The 21,292-nt window shown below is 35.5% G+C and overlaps 1 protein-coding gene across 1 annotated transcript; it reads left to right on the top strand.

Annotated features, from left to right (window-relative positions):
• Positions 1-480: 480 nt before the first annotated feature.
• LOC100379014 (lectin BRA-3-like) lies at positions 481-13,818 on the top strand. Its single transcript, XM_002734844.4, has 6 exons — positions 481-596; positions 3,164-3,245; positions 3,847-3,910; positions 10,826-11,174; positions 12,935-13,005; positions 13,283-13,818. The coding sequence occupies exons 2-6, from the start codon at positions 3,177-3,179 to the stop codon at positions 13,327-13,329; spliced, it is 600 nt and encodes a 199-aa protein (XP_002734890.2). The 5' UTR covers positions 481-596; positions 3,164-3,176; the 3' UTR covers positions 13,330-13,818.
• Positions 13,819-21,292: the final 7,474 nt, after the last annotated feature.

Here is a 21,292-nt window from a genome sequence, read left to right as displayed (position 1 = left end):
AATTAATTAAAATATCTAAGATTGAACATAAGTGGAGTAAGCGCAGTGGAAAGCAGTTGTGATGGAAGGGACGTCGTCGGTGATTCAAATTATTAAATACATAATAGAAGCAGATGGTGTTACTAGATAGGTAATTACATACATGAATGATATGCAGTATTTTTATTGTGTTTGGTTATCAGATTTTCATTTTGGAGAAATCAGCAATTGAATAGAAAACATCTCTGATGTCCGCAAATATGCTGTGATATGACCCGTAAATAAGCCCCGTCGCTATAGACGATAGCCAACAATAGATAAGTACGTGGTTTTGTGTATGTAAAACGCAACAGCGTTGAATCAGAAATGTTGAATGTTCGCTGTCCTTCAACGATGTATTACTCGGGTGTTAATAATTTGAAAAAAATACATTGTCTGTGTTACAGGTGAATTATTCCATTAAAGTAATGCCTAAACAATTTACCATATGACTAATTGTATGCTGTATAAACCTCACATTTGTGACTGGCCATTTCCTTTGCTGATCGGTCTTAGACCTTGCTGTTTCACTCTTGCCACCTCTAACTCTAACGAGTCAATTTCCAGTAAGTGCTGGGGTAAGTAACATCAATTAGTCAATGTCTATAAATACATTTTTGTAAGTACGCAGTATTTGCATAACATTTGTGTTCCGTATATTTTTTGTTCAGGGTTAGTGTAAAATTCATTTCGTATTGAATGAGTTGTATTGTAATTAACATGTGGGTTCCATGTCGTGTTATGTATATCGCCGATTTTACGTGTCGATCACAGTTGTTACACGATTTTGCCGGATTCGTTGCATTTTCTCATAACCGGGGCATGCGGCAATGACCAGACCAACCCCTTTCCCTTATCTAATTATTTTTTCCCGAAAAATAAAAAAAGCCTTTATTTTTGTAAATATATTGATATTGCTATATTTTGGCATCAGCAAGCTGCACGGTCAATGTTCAACTTCGATTAGTGCGTTCCTTTATGCACGCACATCAGGGCAGCCGTGAATGTTATTTTTCGTGGGTATGGGTGATTAACCATTGAATTGGTTTCAGTTGAGTTATCAACAGTTGCCACACCGAGGAAATTGCCTGTGATATGTTAGCAAACATTGCATTGTCTTAATAGCGTCTTGTAATTCCCCAATACGTGAAGTACATTGAGCCGTGAACCAAATTCAGAAGTTATGGCGTTTGCGAGTTATGCGTGTTAAATATTGATTGATTCTTCCGCTCATTGATTTGTTTTATCTATACAAGATAAATTTCTGTTCCACATTGTTGATGTGAATTGTGTTTTGATGCAATTAACTTATGGGGTACCTATTATATACAATGTACCATAAGCATTAAGTAATCAGATATATAAAATTAGGAACAATCAAACACAGTTGACGAGTAGATGTTTAGAATAAAGTTGAAAATTCGGGTCTATTCTGAGTTTTCGATACTTTTATCTCATGTATTGTGCTATGTCCAAGTAACGCCATATTATTAGCAACGAGTAAGTCCAGAACACTAATACAATTCAAGACAGCCGTGGTTCAAGTAATGTTGGAAGTTTGTTCGAACGCAGTTCGATCGAGAGAATGATTTTGGCTAACGAAAACAAATTCCGGCTCGGATATCTATTGCATTTTACTTGATATGCGAAGGCGTCCCAATAACTAATTGCAACTTTAATAACTGAGAATGGACTAAATCCCTTTGAGTAATTTACATAATAAACTTGTTTTTTTTTATTTCAAACATTCTGCACGACCGGAGTCGAAACAATTGTCCCCACTACATTGCGTCCTTCGTTCGGCCGAGGTTTACTAAGTGATACCAGCTATTGATCAATCAGCATACAAATGTACACATTGCTCTATCTACCCCAAATTCTTATTCTATTTCATCCATTTTTTTTACCTACATCACTTTATTTAACCAGATTAATTTTGTTACACAATGGCAATGCCCAACAACCCTTAGTGATCACGGTCACCCCATACCATGTAATAATTCTCTATTAAATCAATCTTTATTTTGGAGTAAAAGTGAAACGTTTGCAAAAAAAGTATTGATTTTATAATTTACTTGGCGTCGCTGCTTTGTTTGTCGTCTTGGTCTTATACAAGGGCAGCCATATTAATCACCTCCCGGTTCGTTATATGCCATACGGAGCACTTTTTTTATAGCTGGGCAGGGAACGCCATAATCCTTTTAAATCATCCGCCACCAAACTACTGTATATTATATGACTTTAACAATGAACATAATAAATATATTGTTAGTCGCGGTTAAAAAGTAACATGTTAGTACAGCTAGCATCACACTGTACACAGAGACAATATACTAGTAATCTTGGCGGACACCGGTCTAATAACAAACAATACCTCTACAAGTGCGACTTACCGTATACTTATTCACCATATGTTTCAACAAGACTCTCATTACCTCGATCTCAACATACAAATTTAATTTTCTAATTATATATTATATTTTCTATAACAAGATAAAAAGATAAATAAAACCTATTCACAGACATATGGGATGTCGACGCTTCACAGTGTCTGAATATAATTGAATACTCTCTGTAGACAAGTGGCTTATTTGATCGGCCGGCCACGTAGCCTTTTGATAGGATCATATCTTTCAGTGCGGTACTGTTATTCATGTTTTAGATGAATAATTATAACAATACCATGACATACACACAGGTCACGACATGTGTTGGGCAGAACAACACTATGGTTTCACTGTCCGAAGTGCACTGCTTCAAATTGGTTTATTGTTTCACTCTTGTCACTAGTTGTGATATTATCATGGCAAAATCTACAATATACGTCCTAATAAACAAATTAAATATGCATACAAGTACGTTTTCGTCGCATATCGCAGTGATCACGTCCTTTCATCGCAATGTATATTTTAATGTGACTCGGAACTAGTCCGAGTTTACTTCACAGCGAGACTTTAGTTATCTTACAAAATAAATGTTTCTGCATAGTCACAGTGAAGAATCCAAAATCCACTGGCCTTGCAAGTTGATTACGTCATAACATGTGCGCGTGACGTATTTGCCTGGATTGTAGAGGAACTACGATTGACAGGTAATACGGGTATATATCTATTTACAATCTCATTGATTTCAATTCCCCCCTCAGAGAACGAGACACGATGCTACAGATGACTGCAAGTTGTTCTCTTGTGTGGGTTTCTATATTGATTGTACTTTTGAATTGTAAGGTGAGTCTATTTTGCACATTGTGATAATTAAATAAGTCTTTTATTATTATATTATTTCACTGGCACATGGATATCGCTGTATTGTTTCACATAATCATATGTGCTGATTCGTGTACATAATACTAGGCAATAGAAATCCACTTATTTCATGATAAAACTAAGTAGTTTGAACATATGTTAGATGCAACACTTTCCGTAATTTATATATATTTTTTTATATTTACGTAAACCGTATTGTTGAGGAGTCATATAATACCTTGCCGTACTGACTGATTATATGTTCTATATATCCACGACATGGAATATATTAAACATACTTATATTGGGAGTAAACTGATTTGAATGAGCGGCAGCCTGTTTGTGATAACAACTTCGAGACGGCACCGACCAGTTATTTAGAATATCTTAACTTGGAAACAGTTACTGTTCATTGAGATTTTGTACGGCACGGATGTCAATAAGATATACACTTAATTCTTGTGTACATTATATTTCACATAATACAAAGCGAAAGTTATTATAAGACTCACAACTTACAGTTGTTTGGTACAGACTGTGCAATATCGAGTAATGTGATTTGTTTTGTTATTCATTTTTATAGGTAGATGCATCGGAAGTCATACTTGATACTCATTTGGGTGGGCAGGTAGCAAAACGAGCCGCAGGTAGGGACGGTTATTTGTCGTGTTAATGTTGTTAGTTCTCCACCCACTCCTCCCGCTTTCTCGAGAAAACTGATGACACAAATACGTTTATTCTCCACACACAGTTGGTGGGGAGTATCTAATATAATGATGGCATACACACTGGGTTGCTGTAAACTAGTAATGTTGATTTGGTCATGGACAATAAATTATTCATATGTCGTATTTTATTGTTTTTTTCTTCGATATTTATAGAGACTGCAAACAAACGCAATATTAGAAACAAATCAATGTTCTCAAAATTGTCTTTAAATGGGTATGCCTCCTCGTCCACCGGGTATATTGATTTTCAATCAAACTTACGTGAATAAAACTCGTATGATGAAAACACGAGCTTCGTTCATTGTCGAAATACCAATGATATAGTCTGCTGTCGTTGGTCTATTACCCAATTACAGTAGTGATTACGTGTTCATGTAGTACGCCAATCAAAACCATTATCTGATTAAATATGACGAACAGACATGTAGTCTATCAAATAGATGTTCCAATCACTAATCGCCACGTGTGAAAGTCGCTCACACTCCACGAGAGACATACAAGAGGCGGAGCTGACATACACTCGTTTTCCAGTTACTGCAGTATGTTGTTGTAACTGTGTTGTAGCGATAAACACACATTTTTTCCCTTTCTTACGCATTTTGTGTGTGATCTTCTGAATTTTATTTGGTTTCGTCGAGCTGTATCAAGATAATCGTTGTTCATATCACAGTTGGCAGGCGTACACGTGATAATATAATACATATAACGTATCTACCGATATTTACTATATAGGGTGGTCATCCTGAATTTTAACCGAATATCAAAACACTCGTTCAGCAAGAATTCAAGATGGCCGTGCTATATTGTGAATAACGACTTGTTTGTCATGCGTGCACAGGTTCATTTGTTCCCACAACACAATCATAGCGCCATCAGTATTTGGAATACGAAATGTTTCTGGTGCCCCTTCACTCAATACTCTCGTTATTCCAGTCTGAACCGTAGAATTATAGCCCCACCTACACACACAACTAGACATGGTTTGATTAAGACAATTAAAGCATTATCCACATTCACAGCAGGCCACCGACGTCAGGAACCCATATACGACCTATTTCTCATTGACAGTTTTCAGATATCACTATTCCGTTAAATACCTTATACGATGTCATACTATAATATGACGGAATGACATTCAATAGTTTGATAGAAACTCGTCATTAATATTGTAATATGACGTTATTGGGAGGATTAAATAATTGTACACTTTGGATAAATCGTACATTTATCGACGTGTACCACGACAAACTACAGGGAAATCAAAACTTTGAATGTCGTGGTAAGCCCAATTTAAATACCTTGATTGAGAAACTCAGCATATATACTACATGTACTGGTGTTTATAATGCAGACATCGCTGGTTGAGAAATATTGCAATAATGAAATAATGCCGGTATAATGATAACGCCACTGTTATTATTAGTCCCCGTTCGGACGCATTCCGAACACGGGGACTTATGTTTAGACCTCCATGCGTCCGTGCTTGTGCGCGTGCGTCCGTCCGGACCTGTTCCTTAGAAATGCCGCGACCAATCACAATGCAACTTCACATATACATCATACATGATATTATACATGTGCACATCAATTTGTTTCACGATCTATTATTATAAATCATGTCATATATATATATACAGATATATTGGTTTGACGATTCTATTAAAAATGACCGAATGGTGGCCATTTTTGTATTAAATAATCATCAAATATCAAGCGTTTCTGGCAATTAGGGATGGATTTTGTTCAAACTAGGTACATACATTAGACATTACGGGTTCCTAATGTACGTCATTTTATTTTTTAGATCGGGTTCTGAATGGTTGACTAGTGGCCATTTTGTTTTAATGAATGGGCTTCTAGAGCCATATCTCTGACATGCTTTGACTGACTATGTTCATATTTCATATATTCATTATACATATATTCATAATGGCTGATTTTGTTTTAATTGCTGCTGTTCCAGACGATCAGATACAAATGTCAATCATTTAAATGTTAAACAATCATCATATTCCTGACATGGTTATATTCCAGCTATATTACTATAAACAAAACTATATATCTTAAATTCAAACTAACGGGACTGTGCCATGCATGGCTTGTTTTTACTGCATTTATAATCTAATACACGACAAAACAACATAGCAAAATGCATCTTCTAAAATAAAATCCCCCTACAAACAATACTAATACTAGCCAGTTATAAGAAAACAAGAACAGCTTTAAATAACAGTTTCCCGATTTATATAAATAAGAATTTACCATATTGGTGTTATACCGAATTATGTGTGAAACCATAATAAATAAACCCCACAATACAAAAAATGTGACAAGTTATATTGTTAAAGGAAGGTGCATGATTCTGCCCACTGCGAGATCTCGCGTATTGCGAACGTTTTTTCATAAAAATGTAATGCTTTGATTTTGAGCTTGATTTTATATAAAAAAGGATACACGAATTTCGGCATTTAAAGTTGTTAATACTGGCAAAAACATGTTCTGTTTTATTTTAAATGCTTAATAAATGTTGCAAATGTAACAAAATATGCAGGTCTGTGTTTGATAACTCACTTTTTCCGGTACGAATAATTGCCGACTATGGCAGGCATCGTGGCGAGACTCGGCACTTTTCGCGTTTACGGCGGTGATGCAATGAACAAATTTCTCATATATTGTAGATGGGCACTGTACCGTACTATTGGCAATATTGCTCAAGATTGCGCAAGCCGTTTTCATACGTTTTTGCCATGACAAAGTTGCCTAATTAGTATGCATTTTTATTTATTCGGTGCTGAATGCACGCGAGAAAGTATGTGGTTAGTTGTTTATCCGAGGTCATATTGTGGTCTTCCGGTGTAGGTCGTGTCAGACCTCTTTAAATATGGCGATGTAAACATTAACTCGTGCTACTGTTTTGATCCTGACCATCATAATGTAGACGTTGCTGATACTTTCAGAATTAGTTATGTAGTTTAGCAATAGATTTGTAGTCGGTTTATAGTAGTTTTTATCCAATATAGTGATGCGTGTTTAGGCAATTTCGAGTGAAACGATTCGGCCCGACCGACTGTCAATATCCCCTGACGATGTCGACAAACATCATGTTATTACCACCGATGACACCGGTAAAAAAGGGGGTCAAAAGTCTAAAAATCTCCGTAGTTCGCCGAGTGGGAAGACTCCAGAGGAGAGGGGAAAATCAAGAAGAGTACTTTTAGACATTAACAACATTGTACAGCAACATCCATCAACAGGATGTGGAACAGCTAATCGCGGCAAGGTGAGTACATGTACACACTCGCATGTTGTTATTTTTTTATTCCTTTTCCCCCGGCTTATTTTCATTTTTTTAGTATGCAACTGCAATTTAAACAATATACTGGCGTTTTTAGTCGTATAAATGAAGAAATGAGATTCCTTAGATAAGCTATGTTCCCAAAACAAAATTGCAAAAATGAAAATTGGTTTCTTTCTGAAGTTATTCAATAAATATTCGGGAAACAAAAGTGACACCCAGGAATTTAAAAAAAATGAGTTCAGAATATTACAATGTGTTGTGGATATTTAATATACAACAATACCTGCTTGTTGATTGATGTGCATTCTACATTAAATTGCTAAATATTATTTTGTCCCAACCACTGTAAGCGAGTGGTAAGTCTTAGGAAAATTTAAATACATTTTATTATTCTATAATATCTTCTTTTTTTAATTTCATAGGGTTGGAGCCAAGAAGAAGAGAAGAGACTCATTGAGTATATTTCATACTTTCGACCAGATATGGGGTAGAGTTGGGGAAAGATTTGTCCGAACAGTTCTGGAAAGAAATGTCCATTTACATACATGAACATGTTGAAAACACACCAGAGCCACCATCTTGTATGTGTTTAACAGCAATGATGTGATGAAGTCGTTTGAAGACTTGAAATCATCAGAGTTACTGACAGCAGTTGAAGTACTGTTCAAGATGATTGTAAAACAATTGGATTAGGAATGCCCTGCAGATCTTGTTCAAAAATCTCTGGAAGCCATGGCACATTTGCAGGACAAACAGAAGCCTAACTTGGTTTATTGGTTTACTGCGACAACCGTATTTATCAAAGCATAGCGTAGGAAACAATTACAAACAAACACATTCCGATGTTGTTCTGTAAAGTTAGAACAGTCCAGTGTTAGTTATTCAAACACGTCAGTTACTAAGGACCGTTCCAAGGAACTGCCTTATCAATTACATTTCATGAAAAAAAACCATGATTTAAGCGAGGGAGAGGGGAAAAAGAGAAAAAAAAACATTTTCTGAAAAATGTTAGAATATTAAACATTATATTGTGTACTTTCTAAATCGTTAGTAAAAACATACTGTGCGCGATGCTTTTGATGCGTAATTTCGGTTTATTTTTATGTTAGTACTTCTATTCTTATACTAATTTTCATGTTTTTCTTCCATTTTTAGTTACATGTATTTGGTGGAGTAAACTTGTAGTTCAGTTTTGTTTTGTTTTACAGTCATAACATTACGTTATCATGTTTTTATAATTACATGTATTTAATGTGCTATTTGTGAATGAACTATTATTTCAGTTTTTGTTTCACAATCATAAAATTGCTTCCTAGTAGATTTTCGTGTCGAATAAAATTATTATTATTATTATATCAGGTTGAGTGACGGACTGAAAACAAAGGATTTAATTTGCATATTGATTTGTTGACTATCCAGCTTAATTATATCGTGTGTATTCTGACCGTTATGCGATCGCATTCGAAACACAAACAAACATTCTGGCTATTGTATTTAGATTTCAAGCTTTTCTCAGTGTTTTTAAATAATAGTTGCTTCTTTTACTGAGTTGACGTGGTTAATCACTAAAACATGTTTCTGCCATATCAGTGTTTGTTTATTCACCGCCGACTTTAACCACTAAACAACAAGCACACGTGAATCTCTCTGTTCACTAGAGCCAAAGCTCCGTACAGTTTGTTTATCGAAAGGCAAACATTCATCGCTAACTGGGTTATAACATGGTTTGTATTTTCATTGTTATAACAAATTAGATAAAGGTACACGCTCCATAGGCATAGAACAGGGAGGTAAAAGACATGCATAGAGTAAGGCATGTATATATCCTGCAAGAAAACAAATGGTTTCACGTATATTGCTCCGCCTTGTGTTTAGAGAACCGATTGTACTGTTGGATCTGTTTAACATAACAAAGAGACTTGAATAAATTAGTTGTTCTATACGCCATCTTGTTAGGATCCACTTTCGGTGAAACTTTTGTCACTTTCTAGGAGATAGTCCACCAATTGTTCACGTTATAAGAGTCCTCGTAGAATCGACACCTGTATATGTATAAGTCCATCAATTGTTCACGTTATAAGAGTCCTCGTAGATTCGACACCTGTATATGTATAAGTCCACCAATTGTTCACGTTATAAGAGTCCTCGTAGATTCGACACCTGTAAGATAGTCCACCAATTGTTCACGTTATAAGAGTCCTCGTAGATCCGACACCTGTAAGATAGTCCACCAATTGTTCACGTTATAAGAGTCCTCGTAGATTCGACACCTGTATATGTATACGTCCACCAATTGTTCACGTTATAAGAGTCCTCGTAGATCCGACACCTGTAAGATAGTCCACCAATTGTTCACGTTATAAGAGTCCTCGTAGATCCGACACCTGTAAGATAGTCCACCAATTGTTCACGTTATAAGAGTCCTCGTAGATTCGACACCTGTAAGATAGTCCACCAATTGTTCACGTTGTAAGAGTCCTCGTCGATTCGACACCTGTATATGTATAAGTCCACCAATTGTTCACGTTATACGAGTCCTCGTAGATTCGACACCTGTATATGTATAAGGCCACCAATTTTTCACGTTATAAGAGTCCTCGTAGATCAGACACCTGTAAGATAGTCCACCAATTGTTCACGTTATAAGAGTCCTCGTAGATTCGACACCTGTATATGTATAAGTCCACCAATTGTTCACGTTATAAGAGTTCTCGTAGATCCGACACCTGTAAGATAGTCCACCAATTGTTCACGTTATAAGAGTTCTCGTAGATCCGACACCTGTATATGTATAAAGTCTGATCGAAAAAGTATACACTTGGTTATCAGTTATCTGTTTATTCACAGCCAAAACACAGAAACGTTTTATGGCGTTTTTACGGAAACCAATTTTTGACTATCGCGACTATTGAAAATGTCATCTCCTTTTACGCTAACGATGCACAAAAAACACCATTTTTCATCGCGAAATGAGCTAAAAAATGAGTCGTTCCAGCGAGCCGTTGACTTTGAATTCTGGCCATAAGACCATGGATAAATTCATGAAATTTAGTCCATAAAGTTCGACGGATTATATCTCCAGAACTATGAGGCTTAAACAAAATCCGAGACCCAGTTTCAAAGATCAGTATCTTATGAAGCAGCACTGAAAAAATCGAACTCATATAAACGACAAACAACGAGAAACACCCTATTTTTAGGAGGTTCACGGGAATGTCCGTAACTTAATTCCCTGACCAAATATTAACACATAAAATACACTCATATACATATACATTGCCATAGATGCATGCTTCATACCGGGAGGGAAAAGTTCTAATCACAAGTATTAGTCCTCTTTCCCTTCTCGCTACTTTGAGGAAGTTGAGCCGAATTCCGTTTACTACTCTTTTTACAACTCAGCGTGTCTCTGTACGTATATACAACTCAACCAAGAATATTTGGGACATTAATTTCTGGGAGAATAAGTGAGGGAATGAAGGTTTATATAGCGTTTTCTGAAATCTCTACTAAAATTGGATTTTATTTGTCAATAGGAGGGAACCAAGTCCTATGTAATTGTGTAGATTATAAAGTGTACACAGATAAAGTCAACTACTCCGCCGCCAGAAACGTGTGTCATGATGCCAATGGAGTGCTAGCTTACATACCCGACAACGCCACTCACAAGGAAATCAAAGCTTACATCCAAAAAGTGGTCCAGCCTGACAAGAAAATGAAAGGATTCTGGATTGGATTAAATGACATCGATGCTTTGAATAAGTATGTCTGGGAGACCGGCGACACCCTCATCAATGGCTGTGATTTTACAAAGTGGGGAACCAATTCCCCCAATCATAAAGTCTCAAAAAAAAATGGTGCCGTCCAAGCGTGTATTCATATGAGGTGAGTCTGTGCTATATTGACGTAGATGACTCAGGGTAAGTAGCATTTTGGATACTCTGTAGACCTTGGTATTTGTTTTGTAACTACTGATCTTGGATCAGATTTAAATACATATTATAGAACCCGCGTGATCTGTAATATTACAATATCAAATCAATAACATTTACAATATTATAATAATATTAAACAATTATGAAACAATGAACTTATTTTCTAGAAATCTATCTGATGAGTGTAGGTGGATCGAGATTGGCCGTACTTATCCAATACAACAAGGCTTAGGCCCCTCAGTTGATAATCGCCCCAAATCTATCATCAAATGCAAGTTGAAAATTGTTTGGGAACACATTTTGAGTTATATTAAATCACACAATCTTGACATACTATTTGTTATAATGAATACAGACATAAGTATATCTCTCATGTACAACATGCAAGTTGTTATAAATATAATTACAATCCAATGACAATGACAATGTAAAAGAAGAATTATTTTAATGTCTGACATTTTCTCCAATGATGAATTAAAATTATTTAGAAATAACATCCCAAATGATACAGCCATATGAGAGATGTAGCGCCAATAAATACACACCTTGATTGGGTATCAACAAATACAGTGTTTATGGGCAAAACCAGACCATTTTAGATTAGTATGTGGATCAGTTAAGCGAGATACAAAAATTAACCAGTGATTTGTTTATGACTTTTCATGATTAATAAGGAGTTGTCCCAGAAGGCGGATATCTTCAGTATAATTAAAACGAGGAAGAATATATTAAGTTCTTCAGCCAAGGTGCTGACAATTCCACAGATATCATGTCTATGTAACCCTGAAGCCCTGCATCTCTCTCATACTTTAATGCTTCAGCAGACCATCCTAGTTTCTGCCAGCAAGAAATTGTGTATGTTGTCTTCCTTCAGCATAACAAAGGAATATAGCATTACATCTAACAACTTAGACACTCAGCAGGGCTTTCTGACCCAATGTATGACTCAAGTGACAGGATTTCTCAAGGCCAGAGAGGTCCATGAGATGACGTTTGACATACCCTTGGCTAATAGGCAGAGTCGAGAGAGCTCATTACATTTAGTGCTAAGTGAGGCTAATACTAGAAGAAATAAGTTGACTTGAATCGTTTAAGCTCGAACTGTTAACGGCAGTTTTCGATGATTTCGCCGGAAAGAAATTACGGTTGGGTCTACACGTGATTGATGTGTATACTTGCCAAATCAATTAAACAACTGTGGAAAGTTGTGCACACTGTCAAATTAATTTACTGTCATACAATTTTGACTTACCTGAAATCCTAGTTGTCTGAATAGATCTATATCCATAAGGTTGCAGCGATGTATTATAAATATCTGAACTGTCTGCATGTTGGACTGGTAGGTATACAACACCGCTGACTGCCACTTTACCTGGTTAACACTTGAGAGGTGGACGCTGTACTTGCAGTACTTGCCACTGTGAACACGGATATTTAAATCACCACACGACTGAACTCCTGATTTCGAGCTTCGTGGTATATGAAGATTAGACTCTCCGATGTGATAATTATTGTAAACTGCGCCTCAGTAAATAATTGTTACACTGAGAATATAAATCTTCATATACACCTCAGTTACAGTTATTATAATAGTTAATTAATTTAATAACTTTCGCACTATAATTACTTACATTTTATTTATTATACCAAAGCTACTATGCCAATAGTGTAATGCTATATTTATCTCAGTGCATTTGTTTATTATTATAGAATAGCTGACGGTTATAAATGGGATGATGACTACTGTCACGCCAGAAAGCCATTTATATGCATGTTTTATGGTAAGTTATGAAATATGATCGTATGTCTTCTTCTCATACACTGCATGTGTTAGATGTAGTTGTTCTCATTGTTGTAGAAAACGACTCTCAGAGGAATTATAACATTGCATGCGTCAAACGTCATTTTTGCTAAAACGTGTCGAGCTCAAAAAAAAATAATAACTTGAATTCAAAAATTGAATACAAACCGACCTATACTTGGTGACATTTACTCGAGACTGAATACTGCAAAAAATAAGTTCTATTGACTTTCATTTCATTTCATTTTTTCTTTCAGTTTGTCCCGACAACCCTAACGAGTGCACATCATGTATGGGAATGTAATCTGCAGTTTCTGCGAATCTTTTCTTTATTGTGGTGTTATATGAACGCTAAAAGCGTTAGTTTAAATGCATTAAGCTTTTGATCAGTTAAAGCAGTAAAACATTGCCACTATGCCTATAATCTTAGTGGAAGTGCACTGTCTCTATTTAAGGGAACAGTACTCAATGCACCAAGCACGTAACTCAATTCATGCCCATCCTCCATCATTTTGATGACGTAACCCTAAATTATGCTCTATATAAAATAACTAGTACATGAACAACTATATTTCTTAGATTTAAAGCGCAATTAAAGATGCATACAAGTATTTATTTATTGAGTCGAGATGTATACCATCTCCACGAGACCTAACAAATAAACTGATTTTTAAAGGGTATCTCTAATCATAAGTATGGTTTCCATCTTTCACTAGCTTGAGTGTCATTACACATGTTTTCTTCATATCATTGATTGATTATCTCTTCTTTCATTAAAAACGCAACAAAAGAATATGATCCAATTAATTAATTGTCATGTTCGTTAGCTATTTTCACCTGCTTAACAATATTTCACAACCTAATATTTTACTGTGCAATTATTTACGAGTTCAACATTAGCTACACATCTGGTGTCGGGCTTGTGATGCTTAAAAACACAAACTGACTATATATTAACTTACTCAAGTTTTACAATTGAACAACTACTAATCTTATTATGAGTAATCTAAATTTGGATGATGACCTCCCGGAGTCGTCCTTGTTATGTTGAAAATATGATGAGTCATTCTTATGTAATCGGTTAATGCATATTTGAGGGTTATGTTAGAGACTTTTAAATGTATCACCATATGTATGCTTTTGCTGAGTAGTTGAATAAACAGAGAAGCTGGCGACGGCGTGCTTGGGGCTTCGGCTTCCGGCTCTGCTCGGAGCGAGCATTATACTAAACCTATCGTGTTGCGCGTATTTATTGGAAGCGAGCTGTTATCGCCGTATGGAGAACCATCTGATCCCGTGTGATCATGGTGACAAAACAAATGAAATTTAAATCATTACGCTGTGTACACTTCCACATTTAGTATCACAAATTACAATCCCGCTTGCTAAAATTATACATATTCTACCAATCTGATCTTGGAATATACAAGATACAACTAGAATTTTATTTTAATCGAAGGCAAATCATAATTTCTTGTGTGATATATGGGATTGCACGACTTACAATTAAGTGTAATCAACTTTGTGCGCGTAGCCCCCACATGGCACCTTTGTTGAACGTCGCCGTCGTGATATCACAATGTGCTTTTTTCAAGTTAAAATATTATATGTCCGTCACGTTAACTTTAAAGTCAAGAATGTCTTACACATTTAACGACTGATTTGTATAGACATATTTATTATTTCTTTGGCCATACATTTTTTTAAACCACAGTTAGATTAGAATGAAATATGAATTGTTCATAGTAGTCATTAAAAAAGCAAAACTAAAAAGTATGTAGAAATATTCATTCTTTTTATTTCATTTTACTTCAAAAATGTTTACTCAACCCATTTTCGGAGAAACAAGCAGATTTGTTTGCAGAACTATTTTGTGGTTGGTGACTAAAGTGGCATATAATGTACGTAATTAACTTTCATCGTTGAAATTAAATGTCTACATGCAATGTGACACACGACATATTATTGCAAGGATAATCACCTAAATTTGGTTGGTTGTCTAAATTGCACTCAATGTGGCCATGAATAAAATATCCCCACATAATTAAAAATATAGCATTAGCTCACGAAGTTGTTGAAATATGATAAACCGTCAACATTTTCAGTGTTTTTTTTCATCAAAATGGCAACAACGAAAAATAGATGACCGTTAAAAGCGAACACGCAAAAAACTATTTTTTTAAAAACTAAATACCCCAGACCATTCGTCCCGGTGTTATCGCTATCGCCACACGAGACTCCAGCTTGTCTTCTATACAATTTTCCTTCCGCCCACTTAATTTTAATATTCATATGACCTTTGCACTGACATCGATAGCCAATCGCATTCGACCGCGGACGTCACTCTAAATAAACAACTGAATAAATTAATATACCATATTTGGAAGATAGCGGGTAAATTCAAAGTTGTTGGTGTGTTCCTTCGGGTTCCGAAGTCGCACGAAACGAGTTCATGTTCCGTTATCTTTCGCAAGTAAAACAGGTCGATATGTATTAAACATGGCATTTGTTTTCTTGTTTTAACCCCCTTATTACGCAAGCTTCCGTCGAAGTGGTGTTTTTTTCGACGATTTGTGGCATGTTGCAAAACGAACGAAACATTGCGGCATTCTTAGCGGTGGATAAGGGATCGATTATGTCGTCACATTTATGTCTCGTTTGAAAGAGAATAAACAACCGCTCAGAAAAATATGTTGCTAATATTTAAGTGCGGTGCCTTGAAATCGCCTGCCCGACGTCCAAATTTCAAAAGGATGTTCGATTTGCAATGACGACCGTTCATATGTACTAGGCGACGTTACTAATTACTACTAGGGTCGGTGTTTGCATTAAGAATTATAGAACAAAAGATCAGCAAAGCGGTGCTTTTGTCGGCGATTTTGTCAAAGGGAATATTGATAAAATGTTGCAAAACAGAATCGCGAGTTGGGTGAAAAATTGCGCCGGCGGCATTCTCAGCGATGGCGACACCCGAGAAACACCGTGTCACGGTGCATTCGTGCATCAGTACACCGAAGAAATACATACATATTGTTGCGGACGACTATTGTAGACTGTGTTCGTGTAGTCTTCGAGTTTGTGGACAGTTAAAGTCGTGTGTGAATTTATTCAAGCCAGGAAAAGCAGGAGGGATAACTTATGGAAATCGTCTTTCCAATTTGATCCAGTGCGACGTTGTGAAAGGAGCGACTCTGTCGTCTCATCTATGTCTAGTTTGTAAGAGAAAGATTGATAGCGCAGAAAAATCCGCCAATAATGTAAAACAGTGGCGTGAAATTGTCAGTCATTCTAATATCTCCCAACCTGTGAACGAAAGGGTTAAGCGTGCTGCCTTGAAATCGCCTGCCCGACCACGTTCAAGTTCAAAACGACGTTCCATAACTTTCTCACATTCAATTTGCAATGATAACCGCAGTTCAAATGTACTTAGCGACAATTTCCTTAGAAATCATTTTGATTTGATTTATGGATGGCGAGCACCGACACTCCGATCCGATGAACTAATCAAAACTAAAATGGCGCGTGTCACGTGACTTTGTTTACTAAAGATAGCGTGGACGTTTGATTGACACTCAACTCATTAGTATTCCACCAATCACAGCTACATCTACTTTCTGGATGTGCGCAGTCAAATTGTATAGGAGACAAGCTGGAGTCTCGTGTGGCGATAGCGATAACACCGGGACGAATGGTCTGGGGTAAAAACTAAAATATATTTAGAAAAATGTTGTATCAAAAGTGTGTCTGTTACAATACCATTTAAACCTACCAGGAGTATTTCGACGGTAAAGAAGCCTAGGACACAAAGCAACAGATTTGCCAACAATAACCTTGTACGTATTATTAACATGTGCAAAACCTGAGAAATTGGTCACGTGATTATAGTAGACATTCTATATCTCTATAGTTGTATGTCCCCGGGATTGCACCAATACGTAATACAATATAATTTGAATGCCCAGCACGTACGTCGTTTACTACGTGTACATAAAGTTTACTGGTTTCGTTCACTAATCATGAGTGTCAACTTCTACGTAACCATCGTCTGCCTTGAAAGGATTATCACTAGATAATTAATCACTAATATGTATTATGACTAGATATTAATTAAATATCTAATTTGGTTTGAATAAACCTACAACTGACATCCAATTTGGAGATTCACAGGTGAGTTTGACATATGGCTGTTCATTTCTGTTCAAACTATCCATTGTTTCCATTCATCCATCCATCCGTTGCGTTCTCAGGGGTCATTCAAGTTTTTTCCACAGCTCCCCTACGTATGGTTTAAATCCGAGGGGTCATATTTCTACAAAAAGTGTGGATTGTTTAATTCCGAGAGGTGTCGTATTTTTGATATATTTTATTTTTTCACACACCCATCCGTATACGTCAAATCAGTTTCCATGGGGTGTGTTAGTTGCCAAAATTCCGACACCTGAATGGTGAATTTGAATGCATAGGGTGTCATAAACTTAATATCCATCCGTAGTGGGGGTATGGAAGCAAACTTGAATGACTCCTATGCTATCAATGGCCAAGCAACGCCTCATTGATATGCACAAGAAGCTTGCATATCCTTGTCTTATAAGTCATAGAGATTACCGAATACAAAAGTTTTCTACTATCTTCACAATTCAAACTGAAGCAAGAAGTCTCTGCTGGCCGATTGAATAACATTGGAACGTATGCAAATGAAGTCATTGCGCACTGTGTCCTTTGCTTGGCTGATATGGATTCAACTGCAATTGAAATTTATAAATTACGACGTTGTTGCGCATATAGTATAAGAAATACATAACCCTCCTCGAAATCATCCACCCCTTGTCTGTTGCAACTTACCGACCCCCCCCCCCATCAAACAAACATTAATATATAAATTCAACGCATAATTCGAATTCGCATAATACGCTCTCCAGGGTGTTATGAGTCAGATTCGATTGATGCCTTTCTTTCACCACTGAGCAATTGCTTCAATTAGCAGAAATTCAAAATGGCCGCTACGGAGCGGCATTTAATACAGTACGTACCAAGGTTACCATGTACCCCATTCACCACATTCAATAGTTTTTGACGGTACATATGCATATTTAAATTATAGAATTCTCATTTTGAATTCATGGGCCATCAAAAACCTAAAATATTGGTGAACTCAAAATACTAAAGAGTAAACATCTAAAAGATTGGAATTAGCAATATACCAGAAATAATATAATAATACAACAATAATATAATAATACAATACGTCATCATTTTCCAAAAGAGAATCTGGATAAACTGGTGCAAAATACAGCTCTTTGGAGATTTTTTTTGAATTGTAGAATGAATGTTCGTCACTTGAAGGCACTACATTTTTTTAGAATATTGATTGTGTAATTGAGGAAAGTGGAAACGCTGCCTACAATGTTTTTATAGATACAATACCACGATGAAGATGAGCCAACGCAATGTGGTAATATTAAGTTTGTTATTGTTAATATAGATCTCCAAAAACACAAAACAAATCCGACAATCAAAAATCAACTCAACAATCAACAAACACATAACAACTAACAAGTGACTAAAGAACATAGTCAAATCATCAAAAGAAAGCTATATGGCCACCATGCTATATATGAAGTCATGTACAATAAAAGGTCTGCATTTAGGGGTTTATAAACCGCCATCACTAGAGTCACTAGATTTTAAAACCATTGAAATAAAAATAATTTTGACATATTATATGTTATTTGGGTGTTTAGTACAACAAAATGTCTATACTTAATGTGACAATATCTCAAAATGTATTTAATATTTTTCTATTACATTATCTTCTGAAGAGTGTTATGTTGATTAATATTTAGAACTATAGTGTCTCCAATAACACGACTAACAGGAGTATAACTAAAACAATGGTGGCGCAATCACAAGCAGTTGCATATTTAAGAAAACTGTCTACATTAATATTCTGCAATACTTGTTTAAAGTTTAGAGGAGATTGTATATGAACGCACACTCTAGTTCTTGAGCCAACTTTATCAAATTCAACATTCTACCCTTTGCACATTCAACTCTTCACTCTTTTGGTGTCTCTACATTCGAACTTAATGTGGCTTTGTCTTTCTGTCATTGTTTAGATTAGCAGACAGTTCAACACCAACCATTGCACAGGTAAAATATGCTTAAAGTTATATATATCCTCGGTAACAATTAAATAATAACATAAACAAATTTGTATGTCAATAATCAATATACCGACACTTGATAAAAATAGTCAAATAGTGACAAAGTATACTGCAATATTTTAAGTGTCACAATTTTACGCTTACGCTCCAATACTTATATTGTCACAGTGTTAGTATTGTGCATAATTTTGATGCGTTTAGTCATTGGTACAGTATTGGTACTTGCCTACAATTGATAATTGTAGTATAAGTCAACAGAATGAGTACATTAAGCAGAGGTTTCAATAGACTACAATAAAACCACATCGTTGCCGGATTAAGCTGTACAGGATACTAGGTTAAAAAGGTTAGCTACAATTATTTTACCACATATGAAGTGTACTGAATTAAAATCTAATTAACTAAGCTGAACTTTGATACATTGACCTTGAACACAATTAAACAAATATTGTAAATTTACACTATAGATTTTTTACTGTATGTAACTCAGCTACATTTTGTGATATCGACATATATATTTTTCCCCAGAAAACATGAAACATGTTATTTTCACTGTATTTTGAAATCTCATATCTTCAATTCCTGGTGCGAGTTGTTGGTCGTGACCACTGCCATCTCGGCTCAGGTCATCAACTTCAAAGAGTACACAGTCACCGAGGATTTTCAATAATCCTAAATAATTCAACTCAACTCATAACTGTAAAATGAGTCGTCATCACACTGATGAATTTTAATTGTCTTTACACGAAAGGATTTTTTTCTTCTTCTAAAGTCGTAAATTGTTACTCTAGCAGGAATTCTTGATACTTTATTCCGTATAATCTGTCATGGAGCTTTGCTACTATGATGGATATCTCTTAGTTATGATAATTTCAACTTCTTTCTCTTCAGGTGTAATAAAATTTCTAAGACTCGTACAGATTATTCAGCTGCGACCACAAGGCCCAACACAACACATCGGCTGCCCGCATAACTAACTGAGAGATAAATAACACATTAGTTTTGCATGTAGAAAGTCATTTTGAAGAGCTACACATAGTGAAATGTCCATGTCTACCAAGTAAAAACTTTTCTAAGGGGTTGTCAGGCGAATAAACTAACATATGCTACTTTTTCTATCACATGTACAAACTTATTTCATCATCGTTCAGACTATATCCAATACACAATATGAGAACAAAACAACCCATGTGATGCAATGGTTTTATCGTCAGAAAAAATACCAGTTTCAGTGGGATTTTAACTAGCTAACTCATGCTAAATAAGAGCACTAAGTTCAACATGGTTATTTTATCAGAATCATCAGAAAATGATCACATATTATAGATACCTTGGTTAAAACTGATAATTGCGCCTTAACTAATACCAACACTTACTACAACTAATATAGTTGTAGTTCTCGTTACAATTACTCATACATGATTAAACGTTTACAAGTACTGACATACATATGCTGTTGATTTCATTTTTAAGAAATGTATTTGTATTTATAAAAGAATAACTTTAAATGATTGGTTTGTGAATGCATACGGCGGAAATAAACCATTAGTCTACTAATGTAAGAATTTTATTGCAGCAAGTATTTACATAGTAAATCATTATAATACACTTGTACGAGAGATTATAATAAATTGTATCATCAGTCATAATAGTTAGTCTATTGTATAATAGTTGCTATTGGTCGTAGGAATTACAGTGAAATATAAATATGAGAAAACTGAATTTGTTTTGAAGATATTATGTCCGCAGAGAAATTAACACGAAATGTTACATGTTACAGACTCAATGTACATCTACGTATGTACTCATGTAATTTAGTGTTGGTTGCATAATTGCATTGAACATATCATTGCAATTGTTTATATGCAAATATTGATATCATACATTACATGTGTTCAGTGTAATATTATACTATTTCACAAATCATACTTGTCAGTGAAATTCCTTCATTGTTTACCATAATTTGACGGAACTCTGTTTGTACTCAAACATAAGGTTAGTGGGTATTTACTATCTATGTAAATAGTGGACTATCAAATATATTGCATTTAGATTACCAAATACTTCAACAGATTTGCCTTCATTGTTTTTTTTTGCTTTTAT

Source organism: Saccoglossus kowalevskii, chromosome 1 (assembly GCF_978046115.1).
Source record: "Saccoglossus kowalevskii chromosome 1, keSacKowa6.1, whole genome shotgun sequence".
Lineage (NCBI taxonomy): Eukaryota > Metazoa > Hemichordata > Enteropneusta > Harrimaniidae > Saccoglossus > Saccoglossus kowalevskii.
The sequence above is the reverse complement of the archived record's forward strand: the minus strand, read 5'-3'. Positions and strand labels throughout refer to the sequence as shown.